Genomic DNA, 22,278 nt, shown 5'->3' with positions numbered 1-22,278 from the left:
GACCCCGAAGCAAACAGGTCTCTCCACGATCGTTCCACCTTGCATCCGGTATAAGATCCGTTTCCGTTTTCGTCCATAACAGGGTATTGACAAGTTTCGTGAACACGGTTGTTATATAATTCGTTGCAGGGGGCCAATCTCGAGCTCGTTTCCTCCGCGATTTTTTATTATTATTTTGCCGATAACTTCTGGTTCGTTGTGAAGTGGTTCGAGGATATATCCTGGTTCCATTTTTTTTTTTTTTTTTTTTTTTTTTTTTTTTTTTTTTTTTTTTTTTTTTTTTAAATATCGGCTTTTCTTAACCACGATTGACGTTTTGTGGTGGCTTGGTGATTGTCCCGGAGAAACCGATTAGCTAGATGGCAGTCAGCACTTTAAACATGGCACCTTATTTCACTGGATACCCTTTTCAAGGTAGGTAGGTTCTGCATCTGGTGAGATGAATCGATTAATCATTCTTTTTTTTTTTTTTTTTTTTCTTAAATTTTCGATTTTTAAAATCAATCAGATCGATGTTTAACTTCCTTTTTTTTTTTTTTTGAAATCGAATCAACGTTGATCAAGTTGATTGTAATTAATACTTTGTAACTGATAACGATTTTTAGTTGTTTCACAAATTTGTCAACGTTATTCGTAAATAATAATAAGTATTATCCGAATATCTTTATGTTTATGTCAAATTTTAATCAAATTTCTTCGATATAGAGATTCAGAGAAACAATTGATTCAGGATAAATATCCATATTAGATTTTTTATTCTTGTTAAAAATTTTATTTTAGAGAATTAACAACGAGTGATATTTTCATTCTGGTTGGTTTATCTTTGATTCATCACTGTCTGATATTCAAATTTTTGTACAGTATTTATACATTGTATTTCGTGTGTAACATGAAAGATTTCTTGTTATTGTAAATAAATAAATATCAGTTTTGTTTATCGACTTGAAAGAAATAAATTTTTATGATTATTGTTCTTAATGTCTGGTATTTCGTGGTATTTTATGCAATGTTGTTTCTAGTGGAATATACCGTCGGATAAACGCCTACGATTGAAGGCTGTCCGACGCAACATCAGTAGAAAGGCTTTTTACTCGCTAGACACCTATTAATGAACAAATATTTATTATTCAATTTTATAAAATTCTATTTACTCAAGACATGTACAGGGAGAATTAATTTATACATTTCTGATTCGTGTGTTTCTTTTTTTTTTTTTTTTTTTACTTTAGAGTTTATTTTTTTCCTTAAAATTTATTATCAAAATTATTAAGTAACATGTAATGATATTCAATATAAATTTATCGTTCAATAATTAAAAATTTATTAACAATATTTATCGATATATTTTTGGATAGAAGATTGTTCATTAACTTAGACAAAGTTTTATAATTATAATTACTAAATATATTTATCAAAAATTACGTACAATTTTTCGCATTATACTTTTATTTAATGATTATTTATATTATAGAAAATATTTATTATATCATATACTCATTTATTCGTATATTTTATTCTTGTTATATTATAAGTTGTCTATTGTATTTAGGTATTATTTTAAGTATATTATTTTTTTCGAAAAACAAATAAAAAAAATGATATAACGGAGTCTGTGAATGATTAAATATTTATGAAGTGAGGGTGAATTATTGCATTTGATATAAAAACCATGATAATGTATAAAAAAGAGGTGCGAAAATCGGATGAAAAATTTCTCGTTCATCGTTCTATTCATCTCCATTTATTATTTTCAGCGTGTAATATTTTGTATCGTTCGATGATAAAAACTATATTTATGCGATAATATAATAACAGTAAGAAAGAATATCAAAAATACTTAATCACATGGTGTATAAATTTTTTTGTGTAACATTTAAATTTTATATTTATTTTGTAGAATTTATTTTCTATAAATAGTATAATTTGACTGATGTAATTTGAAAATAATTCACTATTTTAATTATTAAAGTAGCATTATTAATATATATTAGCTATAAAAAATTTCTTACTAATATTTTAAGATTGATGTGGGCATTTTGCAACTGTACCTATAGAATATTAAAGTATAAATTATTAAAATTATAATAAAAATAGAAATGACAAAAAAAAATACATATATAATTAAAAACTAGTCAAAGACACAAATTTTAATGATAAAATTAATAAATCATAAAATGTATTTATGATGAGTTGAAGGTTATGAATATTTATGAAGTTTTAATAAAAGAATAATTAAATCATTATTCATTTTTGAATTTTAATAGATGATAAATAATTTTTGTCTATTTATATCCATCACGTAAGATTTTTTTTTTATATTTAGTTATATGCCTACATTCAACTTATACAACGTAATGTATATTCATTATTTATAAGTATTCAAATTAATTCTTAAATAATTTAAGAGTATATAAATCTAAATTAAATGTGAAAAGCGATCTTATTATTTTTACATCTCTTATTTCATTTTCGTCACTTTTATACACAAATATTAGATTAAAATTTATTTTTTTGTAAACGTAAATTTGTTTTACTTATCGAGCATTATTTGTTGTTGCTTTATATATTTTTTCCATATTAACTAAATTATTTTATATATTCATATTGTACATAAAAATTCACAATTCAATAAAAATTATACTTCTCTTTTCGAACAATCCTTTGATCTACTAAAAATGCTTAATTTTTAAAACATATTCGTGTTATTAAAATTGAATTAAATCGAATTAATTTGAAAAATACTTTTAAATAACTATTTACTCGACGAATAGGAATAGATTGCACAAACAATGATCAACAATATTAACATTTATATTTTGCGAATATATCGACGTCAGTCTTCTTTTCAAAGAGCAGACAGAACTTTTACAGCCGATGTTAATGGCTTTACGATGCGCTTTGAGTGAATTATCCTCTTGCGCCCGTTTTGTCTTTTTTTCCCTTTCCACACTTTAAGTGACCTTTTTCGAACGCATTTCATCTTCGAGTTACGCAAAACGTTTAATTTGAGCCCGCGAAAGCGTGAATTAATTCGGGCCAGAGTTTCGGCCATTATTTTCAATCGGAAGTGATCAAAGGTTTCGAATAAACGCGCGTGAAGTAGGCGCATGCGCGTTCATCACTTCGATACACGATCTCCATTACGAGTTCAATTATTATTGTTATTATGGAAATAAGAAGATGTTTTTGTTGCTATTTTATTACTATTTTGAATATAGTTCAAACTAGTTCAAACTAAGTTTATCCTTTTTGATGCAAAAAATATTTGAGATTTTATCCCAATTGGCTCTGAGTTAATAACATGTTTTCAAAAACTGTTTATTATTTGAATTTACAAAAGTATTTTTGCATCGATGTAAGTATCTATAGTGTAAGTTAGTATATGGCTTTTATGGTAGTTTTAAGTATTGGATGGAAAAATTATTACACAAATATATATATATATATACCTTAAAATCGAAATTAAGATTGAATATCTACATAGAATTGCAAAGTATCTTTTTTGGGATATTAAATGAAAATAATAGGAAACAGAAATCTCTTTTTAAATTTTAATAAAAAAATATTTGCAAATTAATAATCTCTGATTGATTTTTGTAATTGTTATAATAGCTGTGTCATAGGAGGAAATTATTCCTTTCGACAGAGAATGTAGTTATTGAAAGATGTAAATGGTTCCGTTTAGCAAATCATGCAGACTTCGTTTGAAATATAGTGTTGAGTAACTTACTTTAAAAGCAATTCAATGTGATAAATTTCAGCAATTCATGTATCCTGAAGAATAATGATTATTTACATTCCATTAATAATATATTCTTTGATATATAAATATGATTTTGATCAAATAATTATTCTAGAAAAAATATATAACAATTTTTGAAAATGTCTATTTTTAAATAGATAAATATCTCTATTTTAATGATAACAAATTTAACAATACTCATTAATTTTAGAATTATAAATGAAAAATCTATATCTATGATGGAAATAGTATTTTTATCCATATAAGCTAATAGGAAAAATAATTTTAATTTCAATAAAAAATAAAGATATAATAATCTATTTTTAATGATTGTTTTTCTCTGTCGAATGATTAAAGTGAATATGTATATTATATAATGTGTTAAATCTGATGATTTGAATCATAAGTGTAAATATGTATCTACGATACAAACTCAACAAGTTCAACTTTAAAAATTAGAACGTGACTTATCAAGTTTTTCTCTCAGTAGTTATATTTATATTTAATGCTGAATATGCTTTTGCAAATTATGTTCGTTTTTTACAAGTTTATCGAGCAATCAGAAACTGAACCTTTAATTAAAAGAAATATCTGAAATATATTACTTTATTTTTTTCTTGCAACATACTTTTCATTACTTCCAGCATAATGATACAGAATGAAATATCGAACGCAATAAATCTTTATCTTGCATACCAAGCCTTATACGTGCTCGGAGACATTCTTCAATGCATAACTCACACTTTCTCCAGATCTTATGCAGACTGATTACACTTTTTTTTTTTTTTCTTTTAATTCATCTTTATGCACAAAATACACGATACTAAAATTTACAGAATTACTTGCAAAAAATGAAAAATATCATTTTTATCATTTATTAGATGTCAATAAATTCTCTTATAATAAATAATATAATGTCATGTATATTCAAAGATTATATCTCTATCCTTCTAAGTTTAGCTTAGCAATTTTAATATTCTTCTCAAATGATAATTTTAAATTACTTACACTATTACATTTAAATGATTTAACCAATTAATTTTACCTTTAACTTCAAATATCTCACGTGAAATCTTTAGGAATCTTTAACAAAAATCCAAGACAAAATATCTTTCGAATTAAAATTATCCACAAAATTACACATTAATCCTTACATTTCAAAAATATCACAATTCCCTTAAATCTACTCCCAACAGAGACTTTCTTTAAATTATTACAACTATCACAAAGTATCAGAAAAAAATATCAGAGCATATCTTTATACTTTTATAATAAATTATTTACAAAATTATACTTAATCTTATCTAAACGACTTAAAAAAAGAAAAAGAAAAAAATCACTCGCATCCCTTTAAATAAAGATCCTCGGACTCGGATCCTCTTATCCAAAAAATTGGTCTTACCGGATTGTAACCGCGCGAAGGCCACCTTCGACGAGTTAAACATCGCGTTTGGGGCCGTTTCCTCGAGACCGCGTTCTACGTCGTGTACCCATGAACGAAAGAAGCGCAGCACCGCTGCCTCGCCAGGCCACGCTCGTGGGCGTCGGAACGTGAAAGAGTTAAAGTACGTAGCCGGAGCCGTGGGTACCTAATGTCTGATATCGGATAGGCCCCGGGCGACGGCACGTTGATTGAAGCCTTTGCAACTCGGAACTCACACCGAACGTTAAGTACATGCATCCCTCTTGGTATACATGCTGTATACTCCCACTCAGGTACCACCGGCCACCTCTTCCTCCTCTCGTGCCGGTACGGAACGTTTCCCCTTTTCATCGGGGCCGACATTACCGATCGGGACACGTCCCTCGTAACCGTGGACCCGATTGTTTGCGCAATTCCTCATTTATCATTCGGTTACGAACGCTATTCGAAACGAACTGGAATTGGTCATTGATTCTCCCGATCGCGAGACCAGCATACGGTTAACGAGCGGTTTGTTTTGCCATCGAGCAAATGAAAAATCGGTTCGTATCGGCATGCGGTTATAGATTTTTAAGTTAGGTTAAGTGGTTCGTTAGGTTGTTTTTTTTTTCTTTTTTCTTTTTTTTTTTTTGATATTTGAAGATGCGTTTGATGGGTTCAACTTGGGAAATTATTCACGAAGTTTTTCGATACGTAGAGAGGATATTTGTTTCGACTAATTATCTTTAAAAATAATTATTTAACAATAAATTTTTCCCCTTCTTCGTCGAATCTCTTGAATATCGTAATAATCAATAAATGAGAGAAGTAAGGAGAAATAATATTAATAAGATTAACATTAACGATCAGGAAACATCAATAAAGGAAACATCTCTTCCCTTAAGAAAAGAAAAATCTCTATCTAATTTTGTAAATCTCTCTTCTAAATCTTTCAACCTTTAAGCACTCGTTAAAACACATATTAGAAGATCCTTCTCTTAAGGAAGGCATTACTTAACATTTAACTACATATTAATACATATTAGAAGCTCTCTCAGAACATAAAAGATTATTATTCTCTATCAAAGAAAAGACATCTTGCATAAAATAGATATAACCTTAAAACGCGTGTATGACAGTGTAATGAATTTGCAAAATAAGTAATACAGGGATAATATAGGGGTAGTAAAATGTCGTTACGATATCACGTAACATGTCGAAGATAAAATTTTATGGCACAATGACGCGTAATAACGTCGAAAAAAAAAAAGGAAAAAAGAAAGAAAGAAAGAAAGGAAAAAAAAAAAAAGGATCTTCGTTTGATGATGACAGAAGTGGTGACGGTAGTGGTGTTTTTTTCTCGAGGCTCGAGTTTGATAAATTAAAGCACTTTGATCGGTCGGTTATTTCTATAGTCAAATAGACTTGTTGTCCAACAAATATCGGCGCATCATTGTCCACAACGCAAGCGAATGTGCCCGAAGGTAAATTTTAATAATGCGAGTTGCGTCGAGCGAATTCAAATCGGGGGAAGCCCCTATCGCTTCATATCGGCACGATCATGGATATTAGCGTGATCGCCCACAATCAATTACCTGTTATCAATAATTCATGCTGGAAATTATTTTCTCGATCATTCCGCACTCGATCGGCCCTCTTTTATCTTTTCTACAGGGTGGTCTTACCTCCGCGACAAGATATAAAGTTTTCAAGCATGTTAATGAGTCGAAAGTTTTTTTTTTTTTTTCTATACTTGAATCTGCTTTGAAGGAAGTAATGTCATCGTTCCGGGATTTAGAAATAAAACACGTGGACTAGCCAGGTCTCTTGATTATATAAATTAGGATAAATTAGGATGTGAATGAAGGTGATTTTTTTGGGCGTGGTGGATGTAATAAGGACAATGTGGAAGGAAGATTTATGGTTTGAATTAATTTTTAATTGTGAAGATTGAACTCTTCTTTTTTTTTCTTTTTTGTGATTTCGTTCGACTTGTTGAATTGGATTTAAGAAGAATCGAAGTTGATGTGATTTTATGATATAAAAGAGGAGGAATTATCGAAATTAATGATAATTCGTAAGAAAGGAAATTGAATTAAATTTTTTTTCATAGTTCGAAAATCTTAAATTGTTACTTTCGTTATTTGGAATTGAACAACTTGATATAAATCATAAATCATAAATAAGAAGTAGGAAATAAAATTGCTAGAAATTTCTCCATTAAAAAAAAGTATTTTTAAATCACGTTCAAATAATTTTTATTTAGAAAAAGATCAGAAAATACTTTCAAAATTAATTATATATTGGTGTAATATTGGATCTTATTGGATTAAAATTGATTGATTCGAGGAAGAAAAAAATATATTAAAGCAAACAATTCCAAACTGAATAATTAAGTATCGTACAATTAATGTGAATAATTTTTTCATCTTAATTATCCTATTCTAGTATTCGAAAATAATAATTTCAAAGAAAATGAAGATCATGAAGATAAAACGATCGTTTAAGTACGCCTAGAATAATTTGCGAGGGTTTTGCTGGGGTTCTGTAATGAACGTTCATCGATATTCACCACGGGAAGGAATGAAAACAGAACTAAAAGACTTGTTCACGCGGTTGATTGTCGAACATTCAGATCCGTGACTCGTGTTAAAGTCCATTAAAGCGCAAATAAAATCATACGAGTTACGAAAGATTCGTACAATGCTTAGTTATGAAACAAACGAGAATTTTACGTCCATCTTGTTCCCATTATATGTATTTAAATTCAGAGAAGAATCAATCACAAAGTTTATTACATATGGGAACAGGAGTAATAAAGGTATTTTTATCAGTATTATTGGATTTGAAATTAGGAGTTAGATTAGGTTAGATTTATTTTATTTTAAATTGGATTAACTTTTCGTCAAATTAATAAAATTCTTTAAAAGTAGATACCGTAACAATTTTTCAAAAATTATCCTTGGGCCAAAAGTTTCTTGATCCACACTTGCGTAAAATATTATCAGAAAATCTTAATCCATCCACTATTCACATTACGAATCATATCACAAAATATATCAAAAATTAACCAAGAAACATAAGAATCGATCAACATTTTTCATCACAAATTAAAATTAACAAAATCGTATCAATTCTTTATCAAAAATAATTTTCGAATCGAAAATTCTTCAAATTCCATTAATCAAGTCAGATATTTAAAATTTAAAATTTTCTTCCAAATACAAACGTTTCCAAATTTCAACACGCACATCCATCCCACAATTGTACATCTTCATCCCACACACCAAGCCAGATCACCGATTACAAGTTAATCCATCGATTCAAGATATACAATATCCACTACGTTTCGTAACGGAGGTCACGGAGGTTGGTTATGCAGAAAATTTCACGTATTGTCGCACGAGTAGGGCCCAAGGGGAAGGAGACCCAACCCGTGACCAGGGCTTCGAGCCCGTTTTGGGCCTGAGCTCACGAAGAGGAGAAGCGAGCGAAGAGCGGGAAAGAGAGAGGGAGAGGGAGAGAGAGAGAGAGAGAGATCGAGTCGGCGGCGGCGGTCGGCGCCTTTTGATCTTGCCTGTAATCCCGTCGGGCCCCGCGGCCTGACTGACGTCATGAGAGGTGTCCGAGGGCCGGTACGTACGCGACGATACCGCCTAAGTGTGCGGTGTGTGCGTTGCACGCGCTTGTGGATATGTCCTTACGGGCCATACGGGGCCCCAAGGGGTGGGGGATGTAAATCTCGCGGAGTTGATGAATGACGAAACGGGACTACTTTGGCGGCACCACGAAACGGCCGATGGAGGCGCTGGTGGGGTGCTGCCTTTTTGAATTATGCCGTGGTAATTAGCAGAAGTTTTTCGTAGCAGGTGTTACCGATGGCGGAGCTCGGTGTAACGACAGGCCCATTACTACGATGATTATCAATTTTTAGCGAGTCGTTAGCTCGTTCTCTTTCTCTCTCTCTCCTCGCGATTGCCTATTTCTTTTTTTCTTTTTCCATTGAAATTGGAAGAAAGGTTTTTTTTTTCGATGCTGGTAGATATTGATCTATTATGTCTTCTAGTAATTGCGCAATTATGGAGTAAACTAGTCGAGATTATGATTGGAAAATCATGGGAAAATTTTTGAATCTGATTTCGATTTATTGGATTATTTATAATTTGTAGAATAATCTTAAGGTTCTCTGTGTCGTTATTGAATTCCAAAAATTGCACATCGTACACACATCTCTGTCAATCATACTTTTGATTGAATTGACTTTTTGCTTGATTTTAACTGTACAAAATACCAATTGCTAATTTCGAGTAATAGGAAATATTATTCCCTGAAAGTTGAAGTTAAATTATTTTGCTAATAAAAAAAAAATTGAATAAAATCGATGAAATTTTATAAATTATTTTGCAATTAATTCTTAGAAAGAAACCTATCGATCGAATTCCGATTTTTAAATGTACAAAAGAAACTTAGGAAAGTAGTGATTAGGAAAAAAAGAATTTTGCCAATACATTTCGTTCCACCCTAGTAACCATGCTATTGTAGGTTTCGAATCGTTAAGTTAATCACTTGCAATATCCATCTTTTCTTATCACAGGATTGGAGAGACGGATAGCGGATAAAATATCCACGGACACGGACATAGAGTTCAACGTTTCGTCTAGGATTACTCTAAGAAATAAGACGTTATAGACGGGAAGACTTACGAGAACTCTTGCACCCCCTCGAGCAATGCGTTTGAAACAATGGTTCTTTATCGCATCCAATTACCGGAGCGCGTCGTAAACTTTATATCGCGATGTAGTAAGTCGTGGCCATTTGCTTGTTGCGGCGACAGTCGTTTTTCGTTTTAATGCAAATTTACGGTGAATATACAAATTGACGAGGACCGTGAGGGAAATTAATTAACACATGTTACAGAAACGTACGCCGGATGATTTTCGAACGGTGCTACTTGCTACGAGCCTTTCCATACTCCAATTAACGGAAACATCGGTTCAACTTTTTTAATCATGCATCTTTTCTTCGCTTCTTGAAATGAAATATCGAGTTATATTAGGATATTAAATTTAATTAATCTCGAAGTTTAATTATTATTCCTCAGTTCCCTTTCGCGCGAGCAAAAAAGAATTTTTGCATTAAAGTTTCGATTATGTAAAATGATGAAAAAAAAAAAAAAGAAAAAAAAAAAATTGGCACATCATTTTATTAAACAAGCACTTCGTTCTTCTTTAACGTGCTAACTATTCTATATATATCGAAATATATTTGTTCTTTATTTGATCCTTGGAAATCTCTTTTCTCTAGATGAAAATACTTTCAATAGTTAAGAGATGCAATAATTTACACGGAGGTAGGTAGGCATGGAGACATTATATGGACATCTTAAATATGTCGTATCACAAATCAGAATATTTCAAACAAGAGAGACTATCCTATTGACAGTATACATGGAAACATATAGCAATATAATTAATAATAATTATACAACACAAAAATAATTACCTATTTGTAAGACATCTTTAAGTCTCTTAAGAAACTCGTAACGATGTCTTAACTAAAAATCCTTAAAGTTAAATTATTTTAAATGCCTTCCAAGAATCACCAGAAATCTTGCACGAGAGAAATTCCATTTTTTCCACGTTTCCGCGTGTGGAATAAATAATTTTTAATATTCGAATTCAAGAAAATTTAAAAGACAAAGAATAATCCCTCGAATGTTTATGATTTCGTAATTCGTGATAAGGTTGATACGCTTTCCATCCACGCTTATTCTCATTCTATCATTATCTTCATTCTTCTTCCAGGACAAGGTCGTGTGAATCAACTTGGAGGGGTTTTCATCAATGGGCGCCCACTACCAAATCACATTCGTTTAAAAATCGTAGAAATGGCGGCGGCCGGGGTTAGACCCTGCGTGATCTCTAGACAATTGAGAGTCTCGCATGGATGCGTGTCGAAGATCTTGAATCGTTATCAAGAAACAGGATCGATAAGGCCGGGTGTGATTGGCGGTAGCAAACCACGAGTCGCCACGCCGGAAGTCGAGGCTAGAATCGAGGATATGAAGAGACAAAATCCTGGGATATTCAGCTGGGAGATTCGTGAGAAATTGATAAAGGTCTGTTGATAATGTCTGTACTGACTAGACGGATTGCAAGTGTTTATGCAAATTGATCGAGAATATTTGTATGAAACGAGAAGAAGCGAAAAGCTCGTAATTATTGCATAGATATTTAAATTTTGCGTAAACATCTGCATTGTCTGATGATATAATGGAAAGGAGAAATCATAAGCAATAACTAATAATAACGTGTAAATATATCGAGCTAGATTAAGCAACTACAAGATAAATCACTTGCGATAAATCAAAAGTCTACATTAATCATATAAGTAATAGTGGAAACTGGAAATTTTCAAAAAGGGATCTTCAGTTTAATGATATATTCTTCGTGAAGAAAGTTAAATAACATTAAATTATAAATTTTAAAGTGTAATCATTCAATGAAAAATAAGAAAATAAAGTTTGATCAATTTCCATTAGTATACTAACTGGTCCAACGTGGTTCTGCCAGCAGGATGGTATCTGTGACAAAGCGTCAGCACCGTCAGTTTCCAGTATCTCGAGGCTTCTTCGCGGCCCTACGAATCAGACCCGTCCAGGGGATGATCCTCGACGAAATCATTCCATCGACGGGATACTCGGTGAGTCTTCTAGTCATCTTTTTCTTTGATAAATCAAATTTTCACGTGATTTTTACATAATTTTACACATTTCTAATTTCTTTTCGATCTCCAGTCCTTTTTATTATCGCGCTCCATAGAACTGTAGAAAGAAAAAGATCGATAGGAAATGGAACCGATAGAGATGTTCACGATTGATAAGCGCAAAATTCATCGTTTTTAGCACCGCGTAAACCAGTAGATCGACGTAAATGAAACGTTTGAGGCGAATTGAAGCGATAAGCGTGATTACAGTGCGCCTCTATATTAATCGAGTTAATTTTCGACCGGAACGATAAATGACACGCACGGGTATACTTATTGGTAATATTTTTGATTGGGTGAAAAAAGTAACGCATTTCGAGCGATCTGCACCTTGTAATTTTTTTTTTTCATTATTACGATACACTTCTTAGGAATCAATTGCGCGATAAAAACCCCTAAAAGCCCAGGACGAGTGACTTTTGAAAAGACATTTTTAAAAGGACGATTCCAATCTTGTCCACTAAAAAAAAAAAAAAAAAAAAAAAGAAAATGCAAACGAACGATAATATAAAGTATAGAGAGTGAATAACAATAGTATAAATTTTATCCAAATCGGGAAAAACCGCGTCCCCAATCTCGCCTCGGAGGAATCATCAATGATGAACATCATTGGGATAAATCTATTCATCGCGAAACTTTCTTGCTCGTTCGAAGTTTGAATAGTTTCGAAGGGGGGAGGGGGAGGCAGGAAGAGATTATTAACAGGAATATAGGTCCGGCCGGCGGACGTAAAGGGAGTTCCTTCCTTTTTTATTTATTGGCGCGGTGAACCTCACGAAGAAATATTAGGCATCCCGTGGCGCGTAGATGTGTCGAGTTTATTACCTTGTCGGGAAGATTTAGTTTTGATTAGATGTACGCCTGGAATTGCAACCCCGACGCAAAGAAACCCTCCCCCTCCCTCTCCTCTTGGATGGAACCCCTACCTGTTGATCGGATTCGCGCCATCGCGCCAACAAACGAACAAATCTTCATTCTCGCCCCTGAAATTACGTTGTAGAACAACGTTCTCGGTAGTTTAGTTGAAATGGAATCTGGAATAAGGTGTCTTCTAAGTGAAATGTTGCATGATTTGGCGAGGTTTGTATTCTCTCACGATCATATTTCCCTAGCGAAATAAAATTACAGGAGGGTATAATGGGGCCGGCTACGATTGCGCTTCTTCCTTAACGAATATAATCTCGGTGTGTATTCCTCATCAAGGCGAATCAATTCTTCTCCCGCGTTGGGTTGGATAATACCGCGCCTCCTGGTGGAAATTAATTTGTCGATGCTAATGATAATTGTGACATTCTCTTTTTTTCAATTTGAACAATGGGTCGACAATGGGATCGATAAGGCGAATACGGTTTCTTTCTTTTTTTTTTTAAAGATATTCCTCTTTGAAAAAATGAAAAAGTAATTATGATGTATGTTGATCAACGAAGCATCAAGTAAACTAATATAATAAGTTACTTTATCATTTACACTTGGCAGAAACGATCGTATCTTTTTCCTCATTGAGATAAAGATTTATCGATTCAATTATTGATTATTAATTGTATAAAATATACTTTCATCGCCTCGATCATCGTTTATTCCTTTTCCTCAATTCTTAACAATTATTTTCATTAAATCTTATTACAAATGTATATAATATCCACGATGCCGCGATCTTTTAAACGGAATCATATATGCAAACGCTCGACCGCTCGAGCACTTTTTTCAACCCGTCGTCCTCGTTAGAAACGAAACGAACAGTTAATACAAAACGGAAAGGTAAAAAAAAAAAGAAAAAAAAAAGGAAAAAGGTGGCGGGCGCGCAAAAAACCGCGCCAGAAGAGAAGGTAAAAAGGTAGAAGGTCGGGCGGGAAGGAGAGCGGAAGGAGAGGACACGAGGTGGAAGAACGCGTACACACGCGGCGTGTGGTCTCTCCTGTGCTCCGTATCCGGCTGCCTCTAATCTTACAAACCGCCAACACCATGGCAAGCCTGCCGTTTTCGTTCGAGGAACAACGGGGCTCGGCCTCTATTGATTTAGACGTTCCGCTGATCTTGGTAGTAGTCGGGCGAAACTGTCAGGGATAATGATAATAATTGTCGACCATCTCGACTAGTAATTGTTTACATGGTTTTTTGGACGATTCACCCTTTGCGGTTCTCTCTTGTCCGGTGCATTGTGATGATGCACCGTCTGACAGTCTAGTAGATCTCGTAAATATCGATATACTTGTCTCGTTCGAATGGAATTTTCGAACGTTGCGACGAGAATTTTGATTCTTTCTTCGAGCGTTTAATGGAAATGAATCGAGAGTAAAGGATTAAGTGGAATGTTATGCAATTTTTAGAGTAGATTTTTTTTTTTTATGATTTTATATAAATTCAATTTCGATTGATCAAACAGATTTATAGATTTTTGAGAATGAATAATTATAGCATCTAAATTTATTAATTTCTTAACTATACATAATTATCCCGATAAGTAATTAAATTCTATATCGCGATAAAGAAACCTTTTTTTTAAAAATGCATACAATTCGATCGTTGTTGCTCATGCGACGAGAATTTTAATCAACGATAAAAAAAAAAAAAAAAAGAAAGAAAAAAGAAAAAAATGATGCGGACAGATTGGGCAAATAACGAAGCGCGAACAATCAAGACGTTTTCTGTTATTTGTTGAACGAAACCGCGATATAGGCGAGCGTTGACTGGCCGTGGAAAGCGTGAAGGCTTCGAGAAATGGTTAGATGTTCTGCTCAAACCGTCACGAGGATTTACGGCCGCGGCGAGGTCTTTAATCTCGAAGAAACCGCCGTGCACTTCGCGGCGTTCAACTTCATGAATTCGAGCTGACGTTCGCGCAGGTGCTATTGATTTAGACGTTCGTTCCCGTCGATCGATCGACTTAATTCAGGAATCGACGCATAAATTGCCGATGCGGAGTCAAGAGGGAATTATTACGCAAAAATGCGCGTGTAATCAACGATAAATTCGTTCTAATCACGATTTAAAGAAATTTAAATTTTCATTTCTATATTTCTATATTTTTGAGTTATATCAATTTACAAATTAATTGCCATCGTTTCTAATTGGAATTATTAAATTATATCAAATCTCTTTGACATAAATATACACAGAATTAGAATAATTCTTCTATCTTCCAAATTTTATCACATATTCAATTTATTGAGGTATAATGTATCTTTAAATTCAATTAATTACACCAGAATATAATATCCAATAATTCCAAATCTATTTCAACTTTTTCAAAATTATATATACAACAGGCTAAAATATCTATATGGATTGAATTAAAATTTCAATCTTAAACTTCTCTTTCCCTTCTACATCCAATCACGTATGGCGAAAAGAATTTTTACCCCAAAGTTTTCTAACCTCCAAACCGAGGAGCACAGAGGAAGACGAAGGAATTAACGTCAGGCGCGTTCGCAATTACGTTGTCGTAAAACTCAAACTCGATTGGATGGACGAAAGAAGAAGAGATTTCCGGTACGGTTGGCTCGCGTTGCCGTAGCCAAGGGACAAGGATATACCCCCGTTGTTGGACGTTGGACAGGCTTTCGTTTAGCTCGGGTGGGACGGGACATGTCAAAGAACTTAATTTCTTCGCGGCGGACCCTAATTTCTCCGGTGTTTTAGTTTAGTATAGGTTCGGCTGGCACGGCTGTAATCAGGAGGGCCTTAATGGTGGGTTGCAGAGTCCGGCGTGTGAACTGTGGGCGTGAACGACTCGCTTCCTATCTTCGGTATCTGACGTGCAGCACGTGCTGGGACTGGGAGACCGTCTTACCGTCTATTAAGAAAGCGTGCTCCGTAACGTCTATCCACGATATCGTCTTCGACCTTACCCTCACTTGTCGATTCCCCTCGTCGATAAGAGATACGTTCCTCGGATGGAATGGAATTTCCACCTTTCTGCACGTCACGCATGCGGACGAAGGAAACGCACAGCCGGTTTCTATAATTAATTTCGCTTGGAGGCGACCGAATAATAACGCGTATGAACGATTTGTTTATTGTCGCCGTGAAAGATGTAAAGTTTTTATACGTCTGTCGAGTGCGCTCGTTTGAGAAGTTTTCTTTATTTTTTATTCTATGTTCTCGATGATACTCAATCCTTTAAAGTAAGCAGTTTTTTAAATAAAAAGCTTCGTAGAATTGTTTCATATTTCTCGATACTGGGCTTCTTTCTTTCCGTTCAAATATTTTTTGGCACACAAGATTTTTAATATATCGTTCGTTGTGTATATTGTTTTTCAGGTGGAAGTAGCGGTGACGATTCGGATACAGAGAGCGAACCAGGAATCGCTTTGAAGAGGAAGCAACGCAGAAGCAGGACTACATTCACCGGTGAACAATTAGAACAACTCGAAGCAGCTTTTCATCGAACGCAATATCCCGATGTGTACACCAGGGAAGAATTGGCGCAAAAGTAATTATAGTTTTTTTAATTTTGAAAAACTTAAACAATCGAACGAGAGAATTTCTCGAAGAATATTAAAAAAAAAGGAGAGGGGGAAGAGAGAGAGAGAGAAAAGAATGGGAAATATATTTGTCCAATTTGTTTCTTTTAACAATTTAATAAAAGCGATTAATCTAGAATCTCGATCTTATTGTTATTTGCAGAACAAATTTGACCGAAGCACGTGTTCAAGTGTGGTTCAGCAACAGGCGAGCAAGGCTTCGCAAACAATTGAACAGTCAACAATTAAACGCTTTCAACACAATGAGCTTGCAATCCTTTCAAACACAGCACTACGGTAGCAGTGCTGAAAGTTATCAGAGCTATGGGCAAGCATCGGTGGCTGCGGCCGCAGCAACCACGGCTGGCTATCCTCAGCATTACAACTATAGCGAGAATTACTACGCTGCTCAGCAACAGTGGCCAAGACCGACCGCCGAGAATTATGGGTGAGTTAATATTTATCAAAGATTTTTATCAAAGATCAAAACGAGGCTGAAATCCTGCCAACTTGAATTCTCATTGAATCAATCATTTATGTAATCATTCATCCTGTGATTTAATGTGGTTTGCTCGAAATAATTTCTATATTCAATCAAAATAATCACGCGATTTTCTCGATGGAAACGAATCTTAATTCTACCTTTTTTTTTTCCTTCCTTTTTTTTTTATTAAGATTAAACGAAATATAATTTAACTTAAAAATTCTTGAATGATGATAGGATATATAATTTGTATATTGTTAAATTTTCTAATTTCAAAAATATCGATTTCAAACTCTTTTTTTCAACTCGCGATAAAACTTTAACAAGATTTCGTGAAATTTCGTGTCAATTCGCTCATTTTGCAAAACTTGAAAGCTAAAGAGGAAGAGAAGGACCCCCCACGAGGTCCACTGTCGAAGCAAAGTACACGTTGTCGGGGTAGAGATACATTATCCCGGACGTTTAAAACTGGCGGAGGGGAAAGCGTAGCAGAAAAAAGGGAAGAAATCCGGGAGGAAGAGCGGAGCAGCTTGTGCTTGTGCACGGGGTGTTTCGAACAATTAATTCAGCCATTGTGGCGTAATAACAGGTTGGCGAAATGCTCGCCTGCTGCAGCGTGCTGTTACACGCCGAGTGCAGAGGCCAATTCGCTGCAACGCAGACCGCAAACGACGAAAGTCTTAGGAGAAGTAGTGAGAAATTGAAAGTGGAATCTGGGAAGTAGAGAGAAACGAGAGGAGGAAATTGAACTGAGCGATTGCTTTTCAAATTCTTTTTTTTTTCTTTTTTTTTTTTTTTTGTTAAACTTTAGAGTTATTTTAGAAAATCGACGAATTATCTTTTCACATATCATCGTGATTTAAGTGCATTTTTCTGAAAATATTAATGAAAAATTTCGAAATCTTTATGAGCGTGTGTAGTGTAATTTATTATGATAATAGAAACTTTAAGAAAAATTTCCATTGAATATATATATATATATATATATATATATATATATATATATATATATATATATATATATATATATAAATTGTCCATTAGATTTTAAGTTAAAATTATCATCGTTTAATTTTTATCAAATTAATCTGTTTAAAATGAATTGAAACGAATATTATTATATTTGTTCTATCGAAAAATATTATAGTTAATCACTGAAGATATATTGCCATCATTTTTTTTTTTATTTCACTTTTCATCAAAGAAATATTCACATTAATTTTTATAATGCCAATATATCCATCATTTCTGTTATACATAACTGTTACTACAATAATTTTCATTTTCGTTCCCATATTCGATCACATATCGAAGAAAAAAATCCCTACAAAAAAATTTCATCGAATTCCATTTCTTTCCAACTATGCGAATTTCAAGTCTTCTCGACGAATCCCGAAAGAGATATATCTCTCCAGAAAAAGCAGGAAAAAGCAGCGAGGATAAAGAGAAAGCTTGAAAAAGATGGAACAGGTGAGACGAAAGAGTAAAAAAAAAGAAGAAAGAAAGGAGAGAGAAAGAGAGAGAGAGAGAGAGAGAGAGAGAGAGAGCCGTTTGGTCGGCGTGGTGAGGCAGTCGAGACCCCACCAACACGTTTTCTGTGTGGTCCTCAATTATGTTGCTTCTTCGGCCCCCGTAATGAAACGCTACCGGCTAATAATCCAACGCGGGTCTTGATCTTCGCCGATGATCCAGCTTTAACCGGGGAGGAGACTTCGTGGCCTTCTCCTTCACCCCGGAAGAAGCTGAATACGACCTCGGCCGCCAAGGATTTTCGGTTGCTACAAATTCTTTCGTTACAACGAACGTTTCTTATCCATTTTATCGGCTTCTCGATACTCGCACAACCATGAAAATCTCATTGGGCGAGATTGCGCCACGCGATTCGACTCGGGCGATATTACCGTCGTTTGAATTTCGCGGCGAGGCGCGGCGCGCTTAACGCGCATGCGTTTTATGGATTCCGTTTCTTCTAACGCGCGCAATAATCATCAGCGGGTTTTTCTTTTTTTTTTCACGATAAATTTGATCGTCGTTGATTGTTGCGTCGTGTCGGTGGGATCGAAGGGAATAAATGGGAAATTTTGGGGTGGTTAATTTACCGATTGGAAAAAGATTGTGGGAAGGGATTTTTATGCGACAATGATGAAATTCTGGCGAAATTTAAAGGAAATTGGGATGTTTTAAAGAGCGAAAGAACGGCGAGGCATGAAATGAATATTAATCGTGTAAGAGGTTTCGAGAAGATTCGGGGAAAAAAAGAAAAAGGAAATGATATAGTCCCTGGTCGTCGAATTAGGACCACTTAAAATTTTCGAGATTTTTTATTTTTTTTTTAATGAAAGATATAAGTAAATTTTGTATATCGATTGATAAGATTTAATTTCGTCTAAATAAATGAGATATTTCATCAGCAATGGAAAATTCTATTTCTACAATAAATTTCTATTCAATTTGTAATTACTCACAAATCTATGGTAATTTACACGATTTATTAATTTGCCAGAGTTATTAATGAGATAAACTTACATGTAATTAATCACCAAGGATTACTTAAATTCAAAGGTAATAATAAATTAATTATTACAAGGAAAATGTTAAATTATCTACTCATTACAGATAAAACCAACTTGTGAAAATAATCCATTTCTCGAATAAGTTCACATTTTCTATCCCATTCGAGAGATTAGATTATTTTTATTTCACAAATAAAAAAAATGTTTAAATCCTTCGAAAAGAAATTTATTCGAGATAATTATCGCTCTCTGATAACCAGCCAATATAAATATCCCATATTCCTCTTCCTCCGATCAAAAACCTCCCTCCCCTAAGAAACCTCCCTTAATTTCACCAATCGTCGATTATAAATTATTCATCCCCGCTAAGCCTCGTCGGAATTCATTAACACTTCCATAGAAATAAACATGATTTGTGGGATGATGGTTGGCCAAGGGGAAAATAGATTCGTAGACCGGGGCACGGGGACAGTCGATAAATCCTCGAGCTTCCGCCACACCAAGAAGAAGGAACGTTTCGAAGAAGGGAATTAAGGGAGGACGAGAAAGGACGGGGGAAAGGGCGAAAAAAAAAAAAAGAAAAAGTACGCGGAGAGGGGGTGCGCGAGGATAAGGGAGGATGAGGGAGGTGGAGAGAGAGAGAGAGAGAGAAGGAAAGAGGAGAGGAATTAAATGGTTCCAACATCGGCACGCTTTAGGGGTCCTTAACCGGTGCTGCTGTGCCGAAACGGTCAAAAGGGCCGCTACTCCGTTTTGAAATCGGTTGTTGGCAGCCTCGACACGCCCTAAACGATTCGTACTCCGCGTATACGTGTGCGAGCGTGAAGCTTGTGCCCGCTCGGTATCGGTTTGCAAACGAGCAGCGAGGTTTGATTGCACTGCGAAACGAGGGAGAAGTGGCCGCGGCGGTTACTTTGAAACGTCGCGAGAAACGAAAAGAGAATTTCATCCTGAGGTTATGCGCGGCCAGAACTGCACCGCGTTTTTAATACTTTGATACGGTTGCCCCCCCTGCTCCATGCCGTGGAACGTGGCCTCGCCTCGTCGTCGTAGTCGCTTTACATTCGGTGTAAAACGCTCGCTTTCCGCATCGGTGAATCTCTCTGGTGAATCGACCTCGTCTTGGATCCGAATCGACCATCCAAACTGATTCTAAAGAACAGTCCACACGATACTTTTAATACGACGACGACGACTCAAGGTGTATTTGCAAGGGAAAAAGAAATTGAAGATGATTGGAATGAAATTACACAGTTTGTTAGGATTTGGTTGTTAAATATTATTAATCGATTATGGAAATATTTTTCTTATATCTTTATTTAAATATATATAATCGTTTAAAATAGATTTAACAACTTTCATTTATCTATTCTTTTTCGTAACAGGATAATAGAAATTGACTGGTATCCTTGAACGAACGAAACGAATGAAACGTCCATTGCATATATCGTCATCTTTTCTTGTTGCAGATTGTTCAACGCGTCTCACTACGGTAGCAGCAATCTGGCCTCTAATTTAACTTCCAGCAACTTGAATTTGGGCAGCCTGAGCGGCAGCGTCAGCCCCACGGCGTCGAACATGAGCGCGTGTATGGTTCAGGGGGCGTCCTCGGGGGTGCCTACCCCTGCAGCGATAAACCATCACGTGACGCCTCACAGTCCCAGCGAGGCGAAGAGCGGTTATCCCTATTTAGGTGGTATAGAGTCCCAAGTCTGCGGCAGAGTTCACTGAACCATTCAGGAGTTCACAGTTGAAAAGATGGCGGAGGGGGAAAGGCGAGATCGATGTTTTTTAATCTAGCTTAAAATGTTTTTCAATTTTTTTCGAGTTGCGTTTATTCTTTTTTGTCGATATTTATGAATAATTTGTGACTCTTTTCACTTATGGTATAAGGTAAGGTAAAATTTGAGAAATTAACAAAGATTAATGTCAATGAATTTGACTAACAGCATTATCGTCTTTGGGTTAACAAAAAATTTATATTTGCGGGGGGATAATGAGCTTGATGAACTTTTTGTGGAATATGACAATATGTAAATAATTACATTGATATGAAGAAGTGCTAAAAATTATTAATTAATTCAAGAATCACAATGGTGATTTTTTTTGAAAGACAGATTGGGAAACCAGTGATTTAATTCTTTTTTTAATTTACAATTCTACGAAGATTATGATCGTGATCGTGAATATTTGTAAGATGGATCACGATATTTCTCTCGTTCGAATATTATTTAAAAAAAAATTGAGATATTTTTAGAGAAATAATTTTTAAAATCAAAATCTTATTTTGAGCAAAAAGAAGAGAAATTGAAAAGATATTATTATCTACGATTTTTCTATTGTGGAAAAACGATGGACAAATAAAGTACACGATACTTTATTCATATATTTATAAATGAAGAAATATGATTTTATCGGATCTCATAAGATCTCGCAAGTATTGCAATCCTTTTGAAATTGAAGCAACGAAACACCATGAAAAAAAAAAGATACAATAAGTAATGCTTCTTTGTAAGAAATGGTGGTATAAAGAGCTATCTATTAACATAGAGTGATATAAATATTATATTTATATATTGTTTCTGGAGAAATTGAAAAAACTCCTTTTTGAAATTTTTAAAGTTATAATTTTAAAGCTGCCATGAGATGAAAATATGTGTATATAGCATGAATATTTCATTGTATATCTATTGTAAGTTTTTATCGTTTCTTTTTTTTTTTTTTTTCTTGTAGAGATGAAGCGTATGTATAATTTCTGTTAATTATATTTTAAGGTATCTTAATTTCTTTTAGATCCTTAAAGTTATTGTTTTTCTTCGGAAGAAGAATTTTAAAACGTTAATTTTTGGAGGCTTGTATTTATTCATTAATACTCGAATGTTACGGATGATAGAAAGTCATTCATATTA

The 22,278-nt window shown here is 34.2% G+C and overlaps 1 protein-coding gene across 2 annotated transcripts; it reads left to right on the top strand.

Annotated features, from left to right (window-relative positions):
* The first annotated feature begins 298 nt into the window (after positions 1-298).
* On the top strand, positions 299-21,990 carry LOC411373 (protein gooseberry). Of its 2 annotated transcripts, none has more exons than XM_006559293.3 (6): positions 299-414; positions 10,949-11,262; positions 11,717-11,846; positions 16,170-16,341; positions 16,536-16,820; positions 20,839-21,990. In XM_006559293.3, the coding sequence occupies exons 1-6, from the start codon at positions 360-362 to the stop codon at positions 21,098-21,100; spliced, it is 1,218 nt and encodes a 405-aa protein (XP_006559356.1). In that variant the 5' UTR covers positions 299-359; the 3' UTR covers positions 21,101-21,990. The 2 variants fall into 2 exon arrangements, with proteins under 2 accessions (XP_006559356.1, XP_006559357.1); XM_006559294.3 differs by having other exon boundaries at positions 300-414; positions 11,720-11,846.
* Positions 21,991-22,278: the final 288 nt, after the last annotated feature.

The sequence above is a fragment of the Apis mellifera genome, linkage group LG14 (genome assembly GCF_003254395.2).
Source record: "Apis mellifera strain DH4 linkage group LG14, Amel_HAv3.1, whole genome shotgun sequence".
NCBI lineage: Eukaryota > Metazoa > Arthropoda > Insecta > Hymenoptera > Apidae > Apis > Apis mellifera.
The sequence above is the reverse complement of the archived record's forward strand: the minus strand, read 5'-3'. Positions and strand labels throughout refer to the sequence as shown.

What these genes read in the sequence shown, in the direction of transcription:
- LOC411373 (XM_006559293.3), top strand. Translation starts at nt 360, where the DNA reads ATGGCAGTCAGCACTTTAAACATGGCACCTTATTTCACTGGATACCCT. An exon ending in CACTGGATACCCTTTTCAAG is followed by an intron (nt 415 to 10,948) that starts GTAGGTAGGTTC and finishes TTCTTCTTCCAG; the next exon opens with GACAAGGTCGTGTGAATCAA. An exon ending in TTCGTGAGAAATTGATAAAG is followed by an intron (nt 11,263 to 11,716) that starts GTCTGTTGATAA and finishes TGGTTCTGCCAG; the next exon opens with CAGGATGGTATCTGTGACAA.